The sequence below is a fragment of the Orcinus orca genome, chromosome 6, assembly GCF_937001465.1.
Source record: "Orcinus orca chromosome 6, mOrcOrc1.1, whole genome shotgun sequence".
Lineage (NCBI taxonomy): Eukaryota > Metazoa > Chordata > Mammalia > Artiodactyla > Delphinidae > Orcinus > Orcinus orca.
In genome coordinates, this window is record NC_064564.1 from 75684968 (window position 1) to 75705212 (window position 20245).

The 20245-nt window shown below is 37.6% G+C and overlaps 1 protein-coding gene across 1 annotated transcript in view; it reads left to right on the plus strand.

The window, feature by feature from the left end:
- Nucleotides 1-20245, plus strand: part of RORB (RAR related orphan receptor B) — a 184644-nt gene that overhangs the window by 117787 nt on the left and 46612 nt on the right. Inside the window, exons 2-3 of the mRNA XM_004276383.3 lie at nucleotides 13793-13878; nucleotides 18100-18241. Coding sequence (XP_004276431.1) covers nucleotides 13793-13878; nucleotides 18100-18241 — 228 coding nt within the window. The remainder of the gene's footprint in view (nucleotides 1-13792; nucleotides 13879-18099; nucleotides 18242-20245) is intronic.

Below are 20245 nucleotides of genomic sequence, written 5' to 3' on the forward strand. Positions count from 1 at the left end.
AAGTGGAAGTTACACAAAGCTGACACTCATGTGAGCATATTGCTCTCAAGTAAAGATCACGCATTTTTCTGTGGAAGTCAAAGCAATTTTTACAAACTCATATATTTATCCTTCCTTGTGACAAGGCTTGAAGATCAGAAATTCTGTCTGGGGACTCCCCTGGTGGCGCAGTCATTAAGAATCCTCCTGCCAATGCAGGGGACACGGGTTCGATCCCTGGTCCGGGAAGATCCCACATGCCGCGGAGCAACTAAGCCCATGCGCTACAACTACTGAGCCTGTGCTCTAGAGCCCGCAAGCCACAACTACTGAGCCCATGCACCACAACTATGGAAGCCCACGCACTCTAGGTCCTGCGTGCCGCAACTACTGAGCCTGCATGCAGCAGCTACTGAAGCCTGTGCGCCTAGAGCCCGCTCACCACAACTAGAGAAAGCCCATGCACAGCCAAAAAGAAAAGTTAAAAAAATATAAAGAAATTCTGTCTGTGTCTTCATCGTTCTTATTTTACAAGTGGGAGTACTGAGGCATGCTGGGAGAATGAAGTCCCCAAACTGGTTCCCAGGCTTTGTTGCCACCTCTGCTGTAAGGGGTGCATATTTTCTTTGCCTGTAAAATACTCATGGGCATAGACAACTACAATGCGATATTTGGGAAAACAGAAATATGGAATACCTTTATGCCATCCTTCCAAACAACTGGAGGGTCCAAAACAATTGGAGCAAGTTAATATGACGGAAATTTATGTTATACTTTGATAATCAGAAATAACTTCAGTTACGTGGCATATGCCTATTGGATCTGTTTCCAAAGGGATGAAAACAAAGGAGAAGTGAAGTGCAGAAATTGTAGGTATCTACACACTTCTGGTGGGAGAAAATGACGTTTTAAAACTGCTGATTGTGATCTAGCAAGTGCTGCATTCCTTTGTATCAAAAAGAAAAACCAGGGCTTCCCTGGTGGCGCAGTGGTTGAGAGTCCGCCTGCCGATGCAGGGGATACGGGTTCGTGCCCCAGTCTGGAAAGATCCCACATGCTGCAGAGCGGCTGGACCCGTGAGCCATGGCCGCTGAGTCTGCGCGTCTGGAGCCTGTGCTCCGCAACGCGAGCGGCCACAACAGTGCGAGGCCCGCGTACCGCAAAAAAAGAAAAAAAAAAAAATAGAAAAGAAAGAAAAAACAGTGTTCTCCCTCCTGCCTTCCTCGCCTGGGCAGTCCTTCACCCTCACTTAATGAAACGGAACAGGTGATGCCTTTAACTCCTCTTTCATTTAATCTCATTAATGCAGTCTGTTGGGATTCTCATTGTAGGGTAACATAGGGACAGTCGCGTTAGACCTCTAATGAAAAGTGCAATATTTTTCGATTAGACTTTTAATTGCTACGTGAAAATGTGTGAGGATGAGCTCAAAACCAAAGCTGAGGCCACTGGTGAGTTTTGCATTTTCTTCTTTCTTCTGACACTTAGCTGTACGAACTATCCTTCAGGCAAGACAGTAAGCGTTTATAAGCTCTCGGCAAAATAAAGTGATGGCTAAGTGCGGGAACAATAAAATATTTTCTGACTTGAGCATGTATGTAATAAATAAGTCACTCAGGCTTTATTTTACACTGGAGAACATATTTATATATAAATAGTATTATATCCTAGAGCAAATTACCAAACACATAAGTTTTGAGACTGAATTCATGTGGTCATCTGCCCATTACACTAACATGAGGTTAACAGTGTGAACATCCATGTCACAATTTTGTCGCTTTGATTTTAGCCATTGTCATTACTATTGTTAAGATCATTTTACTTTTCTAATTTTTAAAAAATTTTTTTTTAAATTGGTTTATCAATATATTATGGCAGGTACTTTCTCATATGTAAGAAATCTGTTTTCAAAAAAAATTCTATTTGGTTGAATGATTATTAACAGGTGAATTATGTTTGGGTTTTTCTTCTAAATTTTTTGTAAGTAAAGTAGTACATAGTTCCCTAAACACACATTATCTCATAGCATAGAGAGATTGTTGAGCATTCACTTTAAAAATATTTCAGGTCAAGATGGTGCATGATTTTTTTTGTTAGTACTAGAACAACAGTTGGAAATATTAACATGTAAATTGATATAATTGTTCGTTTCAAATCATATAAGCCTAAAAATTGTTCAAAAAAAGTTACTAAGCAAATTAAAACTCCTAAAATATTATATTAACTCAGAAGTACATTTTTCCACAATGCTAGAGCTTCCTAGTGCCTGTATTTTTAGAAAAGAATAGCTATTGTTTCAAGGCAATTATTCACTGATTCCAGAATATATATATTTAAAGACTTTATTCATGAAATAAGCCATTACCAGCAGATTGCAGTTCTGACATCAATGGAATCTTTAAACAACGATTTATCCTTCCTATTGACAGATTTACTCAGGATATTGTTGTATTGTTGTTTAGAAATTAATAACACTGGACGTATTAATGTCTATGTACTTAATCCTCTTTGGGTCTGAATTACAATTAGCACAGGCTGACAGGTAAACTTAAATGTTCCTTTCTCCCTTGATTTGGTGTTAAAAAAACAAACAAAAATGAATTTGTCTTCTATTGTAAAGTTACATAGAACACTTTAATTTTAGGAGCTTATACGTGTGTGTGCGCATACACACACACCCCCCTCATTTTTTAAATGAACTGTATGAACAAATGTGCCTTTACATTTTAAAGACAACCAGATATTTTACTTTCCTCTTAAATTTTAGTGGAATTAAAAGGAATATTCCAGATTAAAGCTGCAGCTTTTTTTCAAGTTACTACAGTAGAAATTTTAGTGTTGTGCTTAGCAACTGGTTTTCACCAGTCTTTTTCCTCTATTATTTCCCCCCAAATAAATATTTCTGCTGCTTTGAAGTAATTCAAGCCTCTAAAGAAAATACTCAGAAAAGCTCCACTTTTTCCTACCAATTTAGACCACCTGGTAGCATCAAAATGCCTTTGGTAGAAATTAATGTATAAGAAACACAGCTAACGAACGGAGCAGCCATAAACATCTCCGTGCAAATGTTGTTATAAACTATCAAGCAATGATTATGAATTTGCTGCTTGTAGAAAAATAGTTCAAACGAAACTTGTGAAAATGAAATTTGAAAATCAGGGAATCTGTTCTTAGTACTTGGTCATCGTTGTTCACAGAACTCCCTCACCAGCTTACGTAAACACTGAATAAAGCTGTTAGGGATTACGTGCAGCATGATGGATCTGATGAGCTCAAAAATAAGATAGCTTGGGTCCTATAATATTTAGGATTATGCTGGTAATCTCTTTAGGGAAAGTGTGCAGTATCAGCAGAAAGGCACTTTAGTCTTCAAGGGAGCTAGGCACTCATAATTCTATATTTGTTGAGTGGCTAAGCCTTTGCCTACCTTGATATAGGGCCTGTGTGATGTTTGGAATAGGGTGAAATTATAAGAAGGGGCTTACTGGAGTGACATCCCAAGTTATCATTTTACCCCTAAAATAATTTCTGGTGCTGCATACAGGTGAGAATACATTCGTTTAAATTCTAGGTGTCTCCTTTTTTGAAAAAGGCTGTCTATATAAGGATGAACTAAACCCAAACGTGTCTTTCTCCAACCTCTGAACTTGTTCTTGTCTCTAGAGATGAAATAAAAATTACGATTGTTTTTTCAATTCTATAATTTCTTTTCAAAATTCAATTCAGAAACAATGGAGACTGAGTTGCAAGTTTGCTAGAACATAAATGATATAGAAATGTAATTCTCAATGCAGAAACTTACAATATATTTTTCTATTGTAGCATTGTCTATGTTAAAAACAAAATCAAATCTCTTGCAGTTAATCCAAAAAATGAGTTCCTAAAATCTGAGTTCTTATAGAAAGATCACTGGTATCCAGGTGTTCTCCCATAAGTGAAAGATCCCTCATGTCATGTTGGAGTGCCCATTCAAATGAATTTTTCCCTACGTCAACCCTCTGATGGCAAAGAAAGTCTTTGGGGCTAATGGTAGTGACTGTTCTTTTTCCATTTCATTCTCTCTCTCTCTCTCTCTCTCTCTGACACACACAAAACTGGTGTAAATATCTCACCTATGTTCTAAAGTTTGTTTATGTAGTTATTTGCTGCATCCATGGCTAAGGGCATGTTTAAAAAAAAAACATAAGTGTTTGTAAATATGTAAGAGGGATAAATTATAATACTGTTCAGTTTTTGACCATCCAAGCAGACTGTAGGACATTATGAGCCAGTTAAATCAAGCTCTTATTACATTAGGAAGAAAAATGTTAATATGGTGCCAACATTCTGATCTTATATGGACGTTGTCCTCATGTGGGACAAGAATCCACCAAGTATCTCATGCAAAGATGAGATGCCACGTTTATTTCACAAGGTTTCTCTTTTCAAGAACGAAGGCATTGAAATTGGATTCTGATCACTGTATTTTATACTATGTCCTCACCTTTGCCCCTGTAGTCTTGGTGTGTCTCTTTTTTAACACACTTCAAGAGATTTGGTCTTTCTTTACCACTAAGCAGGAAGAGACTTTTTTTTTTTTCTTATTTTCAAGTTCTCTGAAAAACTTCTGAGAACTTCAGGAATGGTCTCTACCACATCTATCAATGGAAAGAGTGAGAAATAGTACTGTGTCCTTTCCACCCCACACTTCAGTTGCTTAGGGTTTTCTTGGTGTGTATGGGGGACGGGGGAGTGTTAATTAGTCTTCCTGTTTCAACCTTTGAATTGTTTACCTTCACATATATACTTTAGTGGCTTTATTTTTATATTTCTCAACCATGTCCCTGTTAATTGGCCTTTTCAAGTATTCTTGAAAAGAATGTAATATAGGAACCACTTCTTAGAGCACAGTGAACAGTGAAACTGGGTTGAACCACATGAAATCACCAACGTTGACTATCTCCTTGCACAAAAGAGTGGCAAATTCATATGGTTCAATATGACATATGTGACTACAGATAAAAGCATGATTGTTTGATAACTCTAAAAGCATTCTGCTATTTATTTTTCATTTAGCCCCATTGACTACCCTGTTTACTTTCTAAGACCCAGCTCAAAAGCCACCTCGTCCATCAAATCTTGCCAGCTTTCCCTAGTTGAAATCAATGTACTTCTTCCAGGTTTAGTTTAGCATTCATCTCAGTCTGCCCTGTGTTGACGTTATGCAGACCTGTGTGGGGTTGTACAATCATTGTATTCACTTTGGAGACAGAAACTTGGTTTTGCATATATCTGTGGCCTAAAAGAAACAAATGCTTGCTCAATTGCCTTTGCTGGGGCTGTCTCAGAGGATTTTCACTACCTCCATCAAAAGCAGCACTTTGAGTAATTCAATTATTTCTAATAGTTAATAGAATTTTTAGTACAGTGTTAGATTTACAGAATAATTGAGCAGAGTTCTGTATATCCACCCACCCTCTCACATACAATTTCCTCTATTATTAATAGCTTGCATTAGTGTGATATATTAATGAACCAATTAATTAGTGAACCAATACTGACACATTATTATTTACTATAGTCCATAGTTTACATTAAGGTTCACTCTTTGTGTGGTACTGCTCTGTGGATTTCTATGAGTTTCGACAAATGCATAGACATGTATCCATCATCACAGTATCATACAGCACAGTTTCACTACCCTAACAATTCTCTGTGTTTCACCTATTTATCCCCCAAACCTGGGACAACCACTGTTTTTTTTTTTTTTTTTTTAACTGACTCCAGAGTTTTGCCGTTTCCAGACTGTGCTATAGTTGGAATCATACCGTGTGTAGACTGTTCAGACTGTCTTCTTTCACTTAGCAACATACATATAAGGTTCCTCCATATCTTGTCATGGCTTGATAGCCCATTTCTTTTCAGCACTGAATAATATCCCATTGTCTGGATGTGCCATAGTGGGTTTAGCCACTCACTTATTGAAGGATGTCTTGTTTGTTTCCAGTTTGGGGTGATTATGAATAAACTTGCCATAAACATCCATTTGCAGGTTTTTGTGTAGACATAAGTTTTCAGCTCACTTGGTAAATACGTAGCAGCACAATTGCCGAGTCATATGGTAACACCATGTGGCTGTGTAAGAAACTGCTAAACTGTCTTCCAAAGGGGCTGTACTATTTTGCATTCCCACCAGCAACGAATTCCCTTTGTTCTGCATCCTCGCCAGCATTTGGTATTGTCAGTTTTTTTTAGATTTCAGTCATTCTAACAAGTGTGTTGTTTTAATTTGTAATTCCCTAATATAATATGACATTGAGCATCTTTTCATATACTTATTTTCTGTCTATATCTTCTTTGGTGAGGTGTCAGTTTTGGTCTTTTGCCCAGTTTTTGAAGTCTAAGAGCTCTTTGAATATTTTGCATAGAAGTCCTCTATCAGATACGTGTTTTACAATATTTTCTCTCAGTCTGTGACTTGTCTCTTCATTCTCTTAATGCAATTAGATTTTTAACATAGAAAAGCTGTATTTTTTCATCTTCTAAAAAGAGGCTTTTTTACTCTTTTGATTTTTTTCTCCAGAGAATTAACTCTGCCTGGTCACTCTGAATCATCTGTGTGACCTGGTGTGTGGAGTTTCTCCATCCCTGCCCTCCTTCAGTGAAGGTGGTGCTGCATAAACTTGAATTTCCTATTGAAGTTTTCAGCTAAATGGAGACTAGAGAAAGGGGTTCAGAAACAAATTAAGGAACTAAAGAGAGACAAGTTTTTTCACTGCAGCACAACAACTGCTGTTTTCTTCTTTTTATAACTGGAGGAATTAGCTATCAAAGAGGATGCATGTCTTTTTTCTTATATAAAGTTGTCTTCACAGAGAGTTGGAGCTTGAGGGCAGATACCCTGAGAGTTAAATTGTAGAAGGTCTTTCCTTTCTCTCTTCCAGAACTTCTCAAATTTTCCTCTGCATCACAGAGGTTCTCTTACAGTGCAGATTCTGATTATGTTGGTCTAGGGTAGGACCTAAGTGCCCACATTTCTATCAAGCACCGAAGCCATGTCAGTGCTGCTGGTCAGGGACCACACTTTGGGTAGCAGATCTCAAGACAGCACTATGATAGAGGAGAGGAATGTGATGAGTATCCATCATGACTCCTGAACTCTATGTTAACTAATCGGCTTCCGTGAGACGGGGCAGCATTCCAAATGTTTCATTTCCAGAATTACCATGGCTAGCTGAAATGAGTTCATTTCTGTTTCAAGCACTGTTTGACCTTCTTAGATTTAACAAAAGAAGAAAACTTGGTGCAATTCCATTTCTAAAATAGAAAAACTGTTTTTTAATCTTCTCAAGAGAGGCTTTTTCACACTGAGGATCCAGAGAGTGAGCTAGCATCCAGAACCCCAAGAGGGAGTCCACAGAAGAGGGGGGACACACTGCTATGCAGTGTTGTAACATGAAGAAGATGTAGGCACAGCTGACAACCATTAAATCTGCAAAGGAAACCGGTACACTGGATGTTCATTACAGTAACGCAAGATGTTTCTGGGAATACCCTGGCTTCTCTTTCTTCTGCCTTGGCAATTAATGACCAGAGTTTTTTTATAACTAACCCTTCAATTGTCTTACTGCCTTTTGAACAAAAGAGAAATGGCTAAAAGACAATAGCAGAATCTGCTTTTCCAGAATCCTGTAAAGTTTTTTATTTCCCGTAATGCCAGCGAAATTAAAAATTCCATCAATTCTCATAGTAGCTAAAACTGTAATTACCTGGACATCATAGAACATTTCTTATCAAATTTGAATACTGCCCTGGGAGCTTGTTACAAAGCAAATTCTGATGCAGTTGGCTTGGGCAAGTCTTGATAGTCTGCATTTCTAACATGCTCACGGGTCCTGCCGATGCAACTGGTCTACAGACCACACTGTGAGTGGTCATGGGAGACATTAACTGCTTTCAACCCGAAAGATGTCAGGTCCTACACACACATTATCTCATTATAATTAACACTTTGACAGGACAAGATGTACTTAATGGGAATTAATTCAAAAATTATGAGTTTAAAACCACCACGACTTACAAAAGTGATTTGCTTTGCTTCCAAGGGGGATATTTAACTTATTATCAGTAATGCTACTAATGATAATACTAATTTCTGTCATTGTCCTCTGTTGGTCTTCGTTGGTCTCATTCTCTGTTGTTTCACTCTTCTGGGGAGTCAGAGTAAGCAAGCAACTCTTTAGGGGTAAATGCTAATATGCAAAAGATAAATCAACTCCCTTCATGATAATCCTACAAATTATGCCTTTGGAAAAAATCATTTTTTGCCATTATCTTATGATAGTAATTTTTTTTTCTTACTGTAGTTTCCAGTGATATACAGTGTAGGGAATTATAGTGATATAAAAATAAGTGGTATCTTTAGATCATTCAGAAGCTGTCTATCAACTGAATAGAACAGAAAGTTCACACAGACCACCACCCTGAATACTACAGAGAAGAGCTTGAGAAGAAAGAGTGACCCCAAATACTGATAGATGTGAGGGCATTCCAGTAGGAATTAGAGTACACTGAATTTCATGCACTATATTTGGTATTTAAGCAGGATGCTGGGATTAAGATACTCTGTGCCCTGATGAGATAAACGAGAACACAAACCTGATCCAATATCTGGAATCTTTTCAAATTAACCACATAACATGGTACAAGGGCAAAGGCTCAAAGACTTTTACTTTTTTCCTGAGGGTCTCATTTTTCCACACTTTCATCCCACCCCAATCTTGGAGCTATTTTCTGATAAATCAAAGTTACAGTGGAACCAGATTTCAGGAATACCTGCTTCATCTTTTGGGGCTGTTGCTATGTGAGATCATAAAGTTTTGTACCTAATAGAGGTAGATACTTAATCTGCCAATGAGAGAGGAAAAGAGTACAAGCAGGGATTTTAATTCAGATTTGCCACAAATGATACATGAGATACAATCTAAGTAGGAGATACAACTTGGGCTACTGAGACCATCTGCAAAAAGATTTTTAACCAAAATAGTCATCTGTATTGGAAACTTTTACATATGCAAATTGTGCTTCACTCAGACATTAAGAGTTCTTCCCGCACTGCCCACTTTTAGCATAACTGTAAAATTCTGGGAAGGAAGAACTGGCAGGCAAACCCAGTGTCCAGGAATGGGAGTTATCCTGGTTATGGGTAGATGCTTCATATTTCCCTTAAGAAAACAAAAGATGCTGCAAGTATAGCCCCCAAACAAAAGCCAGGAAATATAGAGAGAACTACTGGTCACTCCTTAGTATTTTCAGATTCTGGCCTTATCCCAGGATCTTATTTCCTTTGCAGGTGGCTTACGTGCTACAGAGAATTCCTTGTTAATAATTTGATTCATTTAATTCTCAATGCGAGCCTTTTATCATATCAGGATCACCAGGGGGCCTTTTTCAAAACACATATCCACTCCAGTCTTGAGATTTTGATTTCTTCTCCTCACCCCAAATATGGAAAATCAGTATTACTTAAAGCCTCTTTCATAAAAGGGAGTGTCAAATCTTTTGGTTTTACTGAAGGAAAAAAAATTAGGACTATTGCTTTAAGGAGTTATAAGAATTCTCTTTCAGGCTCCATAGAAAATATTTTAAAAGAAGTATGACCTGGACTCTGTCCTCAATGGATTTAAAATGGCCAGAATATAAAAATGGCCGGGCTGAGGTATAAGAGTTGGAATGGTAAGAAAGGAGAGCCACAGGAGCTCACACGGTAAAAAATGTTTCCACCAACCAGAAAGTGCGTAAAAGGTCCATTATTACTACCATTCCTTATGGATGCTTTTAACAGTTAAGGTATTTTGATGAATCAAAGTGATTCATTTTCTAGTTAACGCATTAGCCCGGATTAGTTTATTTAACCTTGATACCTGGTGTCACAGCTGGGGCTTCTGAAGGAGTAGAACTAAAGATATGTATATTTTGAGAAGCAGGGAGAATGAAAAGCATGGTGGCTTTGTGTGATGCTGTGTTAAGGGCCCCTCAGCAAGGAAGGGCCTTCAGGAGTACTCCAGGGTGAGAACTGCCGTCTTCAAAGAGGGAGACAAATTTGGATTACTACCCTGCAATCGTTGAATAGGACCTGCCTGCCAAATCAGGGGATATTAAGTTAGTTGTGCTTCATGAATTATTCTAATATGAAGTAAAACATCAAATTATTTTAAATCTTCCCTGACACTCTTTGATGCTATAAGAATATCATTTCCAAATAAACAATATATGATTGCTTTTATAAACAAAAAAATTTAATTGGTAAATAAAAATTAACTACAGTCTCCACAAAGGCTTACCAATAGAAAAATGTAAGAGAAAGGACGATATAAGAAATTGAAAACCTGATAAATGAGCACATCTCAAGCCATCTCTCAGGGCACTGCAGCCCGTTTAAATTCGTCTCACAGAGGCTATTGTTGAATTAATCTATGAGTCCAGCAAAAGTATGGAAGTTGAACTCCCTCCTCAGCCTCTATCACCTTCATTGTCACAGCTGGTGAGGTCCAAGCCACCAAATCCTCCCTAGATGTTCAGTTTGAAACCACGATAAATAGCTTGTCTCTAGATCTGCAGTCACCGAAAGACAATTGCACAGGAAACAATGACTGGTGTAATGGCAAGACATTTAGAAATGGCAAACATTGGAGCAATAATGTGATGTGTTGTCATAATTAGTGTCTGAATACCCTGCCTTGAAGATGTGCTTTATAAAATACATAGTGTGAACTGTGAATCTGTAGCTCAGAAGCAGTTTATTTTAAATGAGAGAAAAGGAAAAGGCTTCGTACTTTAAATTATTTAAATTTATATTCACCTATAATAAACCTCAGATGATCTATTCTGCCATAGTAGGTAAAAATGGTCATAGATTTTCCAAACTGATAACCCCTTCCCACACAACAGGCTTACACATACACACTTTTAAGTGACTTCTTTCTCTTTAAAGATACCATTAAAATGTTTATGGTTCTTCAGGATTACATGTTGAGCTAGAATTATAAATATGTATAAATATGCAGATGCTCTATCGAATCATTCCTTATCCCATTTGTATTTCCGAAGTTGTGTAAGATAACCTTTGTGGCTTTCCAGAACATCTTCTCACACCCCAGGGGGCAAATTACCTCTATTTTCATTTCCTTTAGACTTAGATCATTTTATAATTAAGAACTTATTGAAGCAGATTCTCCCCATGTGTAAGTTACTCCCTGGGGAGTAATTTATGCAAAGAGCACCTCTGACTTAATATCATATAAACCTAACAACTGTACAATGGATACCTGGGATTTTTAGTCAATTTTGCAATCATTGTAAAAAATCCACAGTTGGAAAGGTTACACTGGGGAAAAAAAAAAAAAAAAAGACAAAACCTGGTGCAAAAAGCTTATAGTGTCATTTGTTTGGGTTTTTTAATGATTAGATTTTTTAATAAAGGAATAATAATGTGGCTTGTCATATTTTTTGTCCAAAAACATCAGAAATAATGATGTTTTTGATGGTGATGATGAAGATTGACATTTTGTAGCTCTTTACTCTTTTCAGGGTACTTCCACATAAAATATCTCATTTAATCCTCACACCTCTATGAAGTTTGTCAGCTAAGCTTTACAAACCAGAAAACAAGATCAGAGATTTTTTTCTTGGTCATGGGCCCAGTCATTAACAGATTAGGTACTAGAATACAGGGTGACAGAACAGAATAGAGTGACATCAAATCTCACATTTTTTTCATATCCCACAATTTTGAAGACAAATCCTAGTTCATACATAAAATCAGAAGCAAATAGAAACACTTATTCTAATAAGTATTTTAGTTGAATTTGTCTCTTCTCCTGATATTTTTATCATTATCTCTTTAACTGGTGCTATTGGAATAATATAGGAATTCAAAATTGTATTTGTATTTTATCTTTGTGAGAAGCAGAGAAACGGTTACTGAATGAAAGCTCAGGAAAATCAGCTAATTTCCCGTCATCATTTCCCGAGTCACCTCAAAGGCGTCATTAACCACCTGTATCCTCAGTTTTCTCATATGAAAAATAGGGACATAACTGAATTTTTTGCTTATAAAGATGATTTGAACTTACTGCAAAATATTTAATTTAAACAAAATTTAATGTGCTCCCCTAAAGCTAAGTATTATTTTTTTAATGAAAACAATAAAAAGAGGGTTATGTCTTGCATTTATTTGTTTTGTATATTCAAGGGTGAGAAACCGTAGAAAAGCATCCAAGTGGCAGATTGATGTATAAAGCATTTTGAAGCATATTTTGCATAATTATTTTAAATTGGGAGAAGGAATAGCAGATCTTCCTACTGTGTATAATTTTAACAACACTGAGAATACTATCAGTGACGTAGGAATTACTACATTCTAAATAAAGTTTATATCATGGATTCATCCATAACCTCAAAGCTGATGGCTTAAAATCATCTTTCCAAGAGATTCTATACACGGGTGTCTACAAGACATGACACCAAATTGCACACATGCAAAATGGAAATCCCGTGCCTCACCATATTCCACAAAGGAATTAGCTTACCAACCAACCATGTATGTCAAACCTACTATTTAATCTTACACCCAAGGCTAGGAAGCTAGAAGTCACCTTTGATTCTTCATCAGTTTCCACCTCTGTATCCTTTCTTTCTTTTATCTTCTCACCTCTTCCATTGAGCTGTCTTTCTGTTTGCTTCTTCCTCTCCATTTATCCTGCCACCGATGTAATTCACACCTTCAGCTCCTAACACCCAGGTTAGGAACAGTCTTTTAGTTAGTCTTCCATTTGTGTCTGGTTAACCTGCCAAACTCACCTTTCTAAAGTACCCAAACCATCACTTTCATCATTTCTTCATTCACTTCTTTGATTCCTTATGGCCAGTGATGTCAGGTGAAAATTCCTCTGCCTAACTCCCAAGAGCTTGATAATCTGACATCGTTCCCTCTATCCAACCACATGGCCCAAGTTTCCATTAGAACCAAGTTGCTTGTCTCAGCGATCACAAGCCACAATCATTCGGGGCCTCCTTCATTCCATTCTGCTTGCAGAAATGCCTTTTGCCTTGTACTTCCTACACAATATTCAAAATCAGAATGTCTTCATCTCCAATGAAATTATTTCAGTTCCTATTGAAGTAATAGTACCCATATGCTTTATTATTTTTCCCCTGATATCGCCGTGTATTCATTTTGTTTTATTAAATTATTAGTGTCATTAGTATATCTTATCTTGTGTCAACAACCTTTATTATTTTAGTGGATATATAGATGCTTAATAAATATTGAACTGATTCATCATTGGCATTTTCACAAGTAATCATCCAACCACTTAATGTATAAAGTCACCTCCACCCCTTCCAGTTTCCCTTATTTACTTATGTAAAATAATATTGAAATAAAGCAATGTGATCATTCTCAGTGACTTAATGTTTGAAGTGCAAAATAAGAAAACCAAAGCCACAGGTTCAAGGGATTTTTAAGTCACACTACATGAAGGTCAAGTTCAAAAAAAGGAGAAAACAGTGAAAGCCAAAGTTTAGAAAGCTTCTGGTCCCTGGTTATATTTTTTTAGTTTGAGGAAAACAAAACAAACAATGGTAAATGGATGCCCTTTACTTAGAAGAAGCAGCTGGGGGCCGTTCAAATAGAAGTGGGTGATCTCACAGCCCCACCCCCATCCTAGTGTCTTCAAACACTGAGCCATGGCAGGGAGAGGTGGGAAGGGAGATCGGAGGGCGAAAAGAAAACAACTCCGTAAGCTCAAAAATGTCTGTTTTCCCCTTTCAGCACAAATTGAAGTGATACCATGCAAAATTTGTGGCGATAAATCCTCTGGGATCCACTACGGAGTCATCACGTGTGAAGGCTGCAAGGTATGGGACTTTAACTCAGTACTGCCAACAGCATCCGCGTTTGCCTCAGGCATCTGTGTACTTCACAGTGCAAGAGGTGACACCTTTTGAAAGGCCTGCTAAAGGATTCTTGTGCCTGCTGCTGACACTCAGGAATTCTTGCTTGGTGGGTGGGTGGGTTGATTTTCTGTTCTTTGGCCTTTTACGTTTTTGTCATTGTCTAACTCATCAGCAGGTGCTTAAAAATGGATTAACATTTAAAAGCTTCAATTATTCACATTTACAGAGCTATAAATACTGATTTACTGTTTTAACAGTTTTGTGTCCAGTAAACTCCATCACATTTATATCAATATGAAAGGTTAAAATAAAGATTATAAGCTAATGGCCATGTATTTATTTATTTGCTTGAGAAAGCCGTCGAGATAGCAGTTGCAATATGCATGTGACCATCCTTTATTCTCATGTTCCAGAAAAATAAAAGAAAACTGGAAGCATGGAATGTTAAAAGTGGAGCAGATAATCTCTGATCAGTTAAAAATCATCTGCCCCAACTTCATCAATGAGATCCTGAGGTCTAAACGAGATTATGTCATATGGCCAATGTCACTAATCTAGTTAGTGAAAGAACATGGCCAAAAGCATGTTTCTTTCTCTGTTTTTCATTCTCAGTCTAGTGTTCTCCTCCACAACAAATCCAACCAATTCTTCCAAAGACAAACTAATTCCTATGAGCAAGTTGATTTTTAAAACACAAAGCTGGAGGAATAGCAGTTAACATAGCCTTAATCTGAAATAAGAGAAATTTGAAACTTAAGAGTAAATGTTTAAATTTAATCCTTAGAAGGAAAGAAAGGGTGACAGACTAAATATCAAGGGGGAAATGAAAACAGTTCTGCAATTTTAAAGGGCAGTATGTAACCAGAACAAATGAAATGCAGACATAGTCCAGGAGGGGAAAGTGATAGACTGGCGAAGTTATTGGCAAAAGCAATTATATTTTTGATCAAAGATGCAAGCAAAGTGAATCATTAATTTAAGGTCAGTAAACTGAAGGAGATGCGGCACAATCAAAAATTCTAAGAACCAACTTTAATCTTATAAGACATTCAGATATAAATGAAACAAAACGTACTGTAACTCAGATAGTCATGCTATGTGAAAAATTGGCAGTGTCTTCATAATAGTCTCAAAAATTATGATTCCTGGAATTGAAACTGGAGGGAAGAAAAGAAAAAGGACTAAATGAGAATAAAGTAGGGGAGGGATGCAGAGGGGGCAGAATAACATGAAATGTCCTAACCCATCAACATACTGACTGGCTTTAGAGGTGATTAGCAGTAACCCATCTTTGAACATCATGAGATGTGCCTTGTATTCTGTTCTTCTGCAGACCTATAATTAAGAATTGCATGTTATTCACCTTAATGCAATTTTTTCAACTTATCACAAGACACGTTAAAGCAAAATTACGAATCAGCAATTTTTTACCCTTCTAGAATAAGTTATTACTTCCTCTGGGCAGATAGACAAACAGTTTTCTTCATAAACACTAATAATTTTGTTTTCTTTTTCTTAACTTTTTTTTTATTTTTTTGGCCATGCCACGTGGCGTGCAGGATTTATTCCCCCAACCAGGGATTGAACCCATGCCCCCTGCAGTGGAAACACAGAGTCTTAACAACTGGACCATCAGGGAATTCCCCTAAATACTAATAATTTTGGAATCAGACACCTCTCCAGTGAAATCACTTCCACCGTGTTGGTTTATTATGCAATTTTAAGAGCTCTGGTCTAGTTTACACAGTACCCATGAAAAAATGTTTTGTAGCTCAGTGTCAAAGTGGAAATGTTTTGTGTTTCATTGTATAAAGCCGTATTTAGAAAATGTCTGTTTTCAAAATATGAGGCTATGGTCATGTTAAGGAACTAAACATTTTAAGCAGTGATTTCCAAAAAAGATTTAACTACTGAACAAATATATTCCAACAGGTCAATAGCCAAGAACAAGTATTTAGGCTCCTGTCATCTTTTCTATTTAAAGAAGCAATCCAGGATCAAAGAACTTATGCTGTCATTTTGAAGCATATTCTGAGGTTTTAGTCAAAATGATACTGTACACCACACAACTTTTTTTTATTTCATGGAAAAACCCACATTTGTAAATATGCTACATTTTTCTCCAAATAGCAAACTCAAGAAATTCTGCTCAGACTAAGATATCAATGTCAGCACATTTAGTATCAACCTCTGAATTTTCATAATACTGTTTTCAGATCAACATAAACCACCCATTTTAAATAACATCATTTCCGCTTATGCATTTATTCAAGTTCCTTTTCATCCAATAAAAATTTAAAACGCAATCTCTTTTTCATGCCAGAAACCTCATTTGCAGTAATGAGCAACAGATAAGCAAGAAATGTCTCACAATTAATGTCAAATTGGCCTTAAATTAGGGCTGTAGCTGTGACTTCAAAAAAGTCTCTTCTGTCAACTCCTTCGCTAAGTGGCACTTAAGAGTATCCATAGGTAAAAACCACACAATTCTTTTGTAAAATGTAAATTCCAAGTCATCTTCAATCAAGACCGATGAGCTGAGGTTATGCCTTCTGACAGCTTTCACAGTATATGAAGTACATAATTTCAACCTCTGGGGGCTTAGATGGGATCTCTTGTTTAAGGGCTCCATGAGTTCCTGCAAAGTGGCCAATTGGATATCTTATTTTGCCACCACTGGTTCATTAAATAAATAATACGCATGGATCTGTGGGGGCAAAACTAGCTCTTGTTGTTGAATGGCTTGAGGATTACAACCACAAAACCAGTTGGCACTCCTCTCTAAGGAGGTACTTGGCCACTCATCCTTTTCTGAGGCTTTTCATAAGGTTGGCCAAGCTCTCTGTTACAGTGCCTTGCCAAGCCATATGGAAGCCTGAGGCAAAAGGAAAATTGATAATTTTAATTCTGTTTTTATGTAAACTTTTGGGGAGTTTGCATTAATGTTGATTTGTAACATGTAAAATCAGTGTTAAAATGTTTATCCTGAGTACCACATCTTTTGGCAACCCTTAAATGTGTGACCAAGGTGATTGCCTCACCAGTCTCACCCTAGTCCCAGCCCTGCACTATCCTCCCATTGATAGTTGAGGAAACTGTTTGACAGAAGTCAAGTGACCTCTTCCAGGCCTCTCAGCGAGATGGGCATTGCGTGACCATCCTGGACCTTTTCTAGGCTTCCTCCTTCTGAGAGATGATAGTACAGGATATCTTTTCCTAAAATTTCTCTTGGTAAATCTATTTGTAGATCACTGCTTTGTTTGTAGCACTTTGCACTTTTGCTGTATTGTAATTCAAGGACAAGGAGTGATGAGGGAAACTAATTAAATAGGTGAATGAATGGGTGAAGGATACTTTCATATCTCTGGAGAAAATGTTTATTTACCCCAGTAGGATTTTTGGTAAGAGAACTAAGGTGGGTGGTATCCAAAGAATTAAAAAAATAATAGACTCAGCTGTGGGTTTATTTATAAGGGTGATGTATGGTCCAAGGCAGTTCATTTTGTACCAGAAGGACCTAAACGTACTTGCATGAAGACCTCCTAGATCGCTACAGCCTGAGGCCAAGCAGAGAGCATTCATTCAGCTTTTACTTATTGTCTGTTTTCTACTGAGCAGTTTTTATACCATATTTCCTTTATTCAAAGATGTGGTTGACTCTAAGGTACATCACTGCTTAGAAAAACAACCTTCCAGATACATTCTGGCCAAATACAAAAATTTCCAAATGGATAAAAATGCATCTTCGAAACTAGGAAGATAGTGGCGCATATTGAACCCACACTACTCAGTACCCAGAGTTCCTCACTCCCACAGCACTTGACACACTCCTGTGTTATTGTCCCCATGAAGTTTTGTCATACGTGACACTCTCCTCTGCCACTCCCTTCCCACTGCTCTCTGGGGGCAGGAACTCTATTCTGTTTTACTTTGCATAGAACATCACAGATGTCTTTAGTACACATTGATTGAATGAATGAATGAATGATACCTTCATATCTCTGCAGAGAGTCCAAATTTTCCCCAGTAGAAACATCTGTAAGCAGTCCAAGGAGAGGTAGCCAAAGAATTTTAAAAAGTGAACTCAGTTAACGACGTTCACTGTAGAAAATGTAGCTATCATCTCTGTTAATGGTCGCTTCTTATAAATTTATCTCCCTCCCATTCTCTTTCTCCCTCTAGGGATTCTTTAGAAGGAGCCAGCAGAACAATGCCTCTTACTCCTGCCCGAGGCAGAGAAACTGTTTAATTGACAGAACCAACAGAAACCGTTGCCAACACTGCCGACTGCAGAAGTGTCTTGCCCTAGGAATGTCGAGAGATGGTAAGGCATCGCCTTCCTACTTCTTACTTAAAGGCTTTCAAAATAGAGAGCTAGTGGGAAGCAGCCGCATAGCATGGGGAGATCAGCTCAGTGCTTTGTGACCACCTAGAGGGGTGGGATAGGGAGGGTGGGAGGGAGATGCAAGAGGGAGGAGATATGAGGATATATGTATACGTATAGCTGATTCACTTTGTTATAAAGCAGAAACTAACACAACATTGTAAAGCAATTATACTCCAGTAAAGATGTAAAAGAAAAAAGAAGGCTTTCAAATGTATGCTTTTCTTTTTTTCATTCAAAATTATTTAATTACAAGGCTGGATAACTGAAAAAGAATTTTCCATTAAAAACAATTTCAGAGCCAGAAAGTATAAATAATATGCTGGCTAACACGTATATGTCACTCTAGGGCAGTGACATGATTAAACAGAAATGGCTTGAATCTTACGGATGCATCAAATGGATGCTTTGCTGGAGTCTGTTTAAGCTGCTGGAAGAATTCTAGACAAAGGGATAAGAAGAAAAGAAAACCACATGCTGGCAGTGTATTAAGAGGAAAAGTAAGAGCAAATAAATATATAGTATTGCCTATAACATAGGAAGAAAGGAAAGACTTTTCTGTAGCTCATGGAGCAACCTGTGCTAACTAGGTAGATGAAAGCCACATAGTCCTAGATCTAAAGGTGACCACTTGTCCAAGTTTGCCTGTGAATGAGGGACTTCCTGGGATGTGAGATTTTCTGAGCTAAAACTGGAAAGTCCCAGGCAGACCTGGACCCCTTGGTCACTGGGTAAGTCTGACTGGTACACAGGTTGCTTGGTATGTGGAGATGCTAAGGAACAGACCTTGCTTCTGTAGGAAGCCCAGAAGCTCCATTAATGGATGTGGACTATTCAGAGGCATGATGAAGATCAGAAAGGCTGTAGCAGAGCTCCACATCTTAGAAGGGTTCTGTAGATGGTGTCCCTTTCAGAATAGACTCAAGTGTGTAGTCCACCTCACGCCCAATCCAAATGGGTGACTTGGCACCCCAACTGAACTTCTTAGATTAATGAAAGAGGACAAATAAACTCACACAAAGAATTTCATCTAGCTTTGTGTCCATTTTTAAGTTTTCATCCAAACGGATTCTTTCCCCACTGATGTTGGCCGTAGCACTCCTGTACTGGGTTATGAGCAGCCCTGTGTCCTGGGGCCGTTTCTGTCTTGTTCCCACTGTCCCCTCAGGGTCTGGTTAAAAGCAGGCACCTAAGTGTTTGTTGAATGAATCATGGAATTCTCTTTTACCTAGAGCCTGAGACACAGACAAAGCCCCTGATAGTCATTCTCTTTACGTGAATCACTGTGGATTCTGTGTCTCTGGTCACACTCCCTGGAATGAAGTTCAAGGCAGTGTGGACCAAAAAAGAAAAAAAAAAAAAAAAAAAAAGAAATACTTCTAGATTTTAAAGAAATATAGATAATTGGCATGCACTATCTCTTGGTATAAAGGGATTTTATGAGTTATTGAATTAAATGCGGGCCTTTTAGTCATTTGGATAAATTTAGCTCTGCATAGATGGTCTCTAAACATATACACTGTTTACTTCTTAGCTTGCATTCTCCAGATAGTTGCATCTTGAATTTCTGTTTACCATTTCTCTAATTTCCAACCCACATAAACTTGTCTTGCACAAAAGTATACCAATGAGATATATTTAACCCCCAAAATAAAAAGAATCTGACGTTGAGCCTTCCAGTTTATAGGTAGCTTCTAAAGCTACAAGATGTAGGTTTCCAAAACTTTTCTGTGTATTAGCTGATTTTGTTTGTTTATTTTTCTAGATTTGCTAATCACACACATTTACTCGTAGGGTAAATTTGTAGCCCTGTGTACTTGCACATAACTAAAGTGAAGAAAGTGGAGGGTGGAGATTAAATGGTTTTCAGAATTTCTTTAGTGAAATTCTGTGGGAATTCGAGTTGATAATTTTGTACTTCATTTCTGTAATATGGAGGCAGCA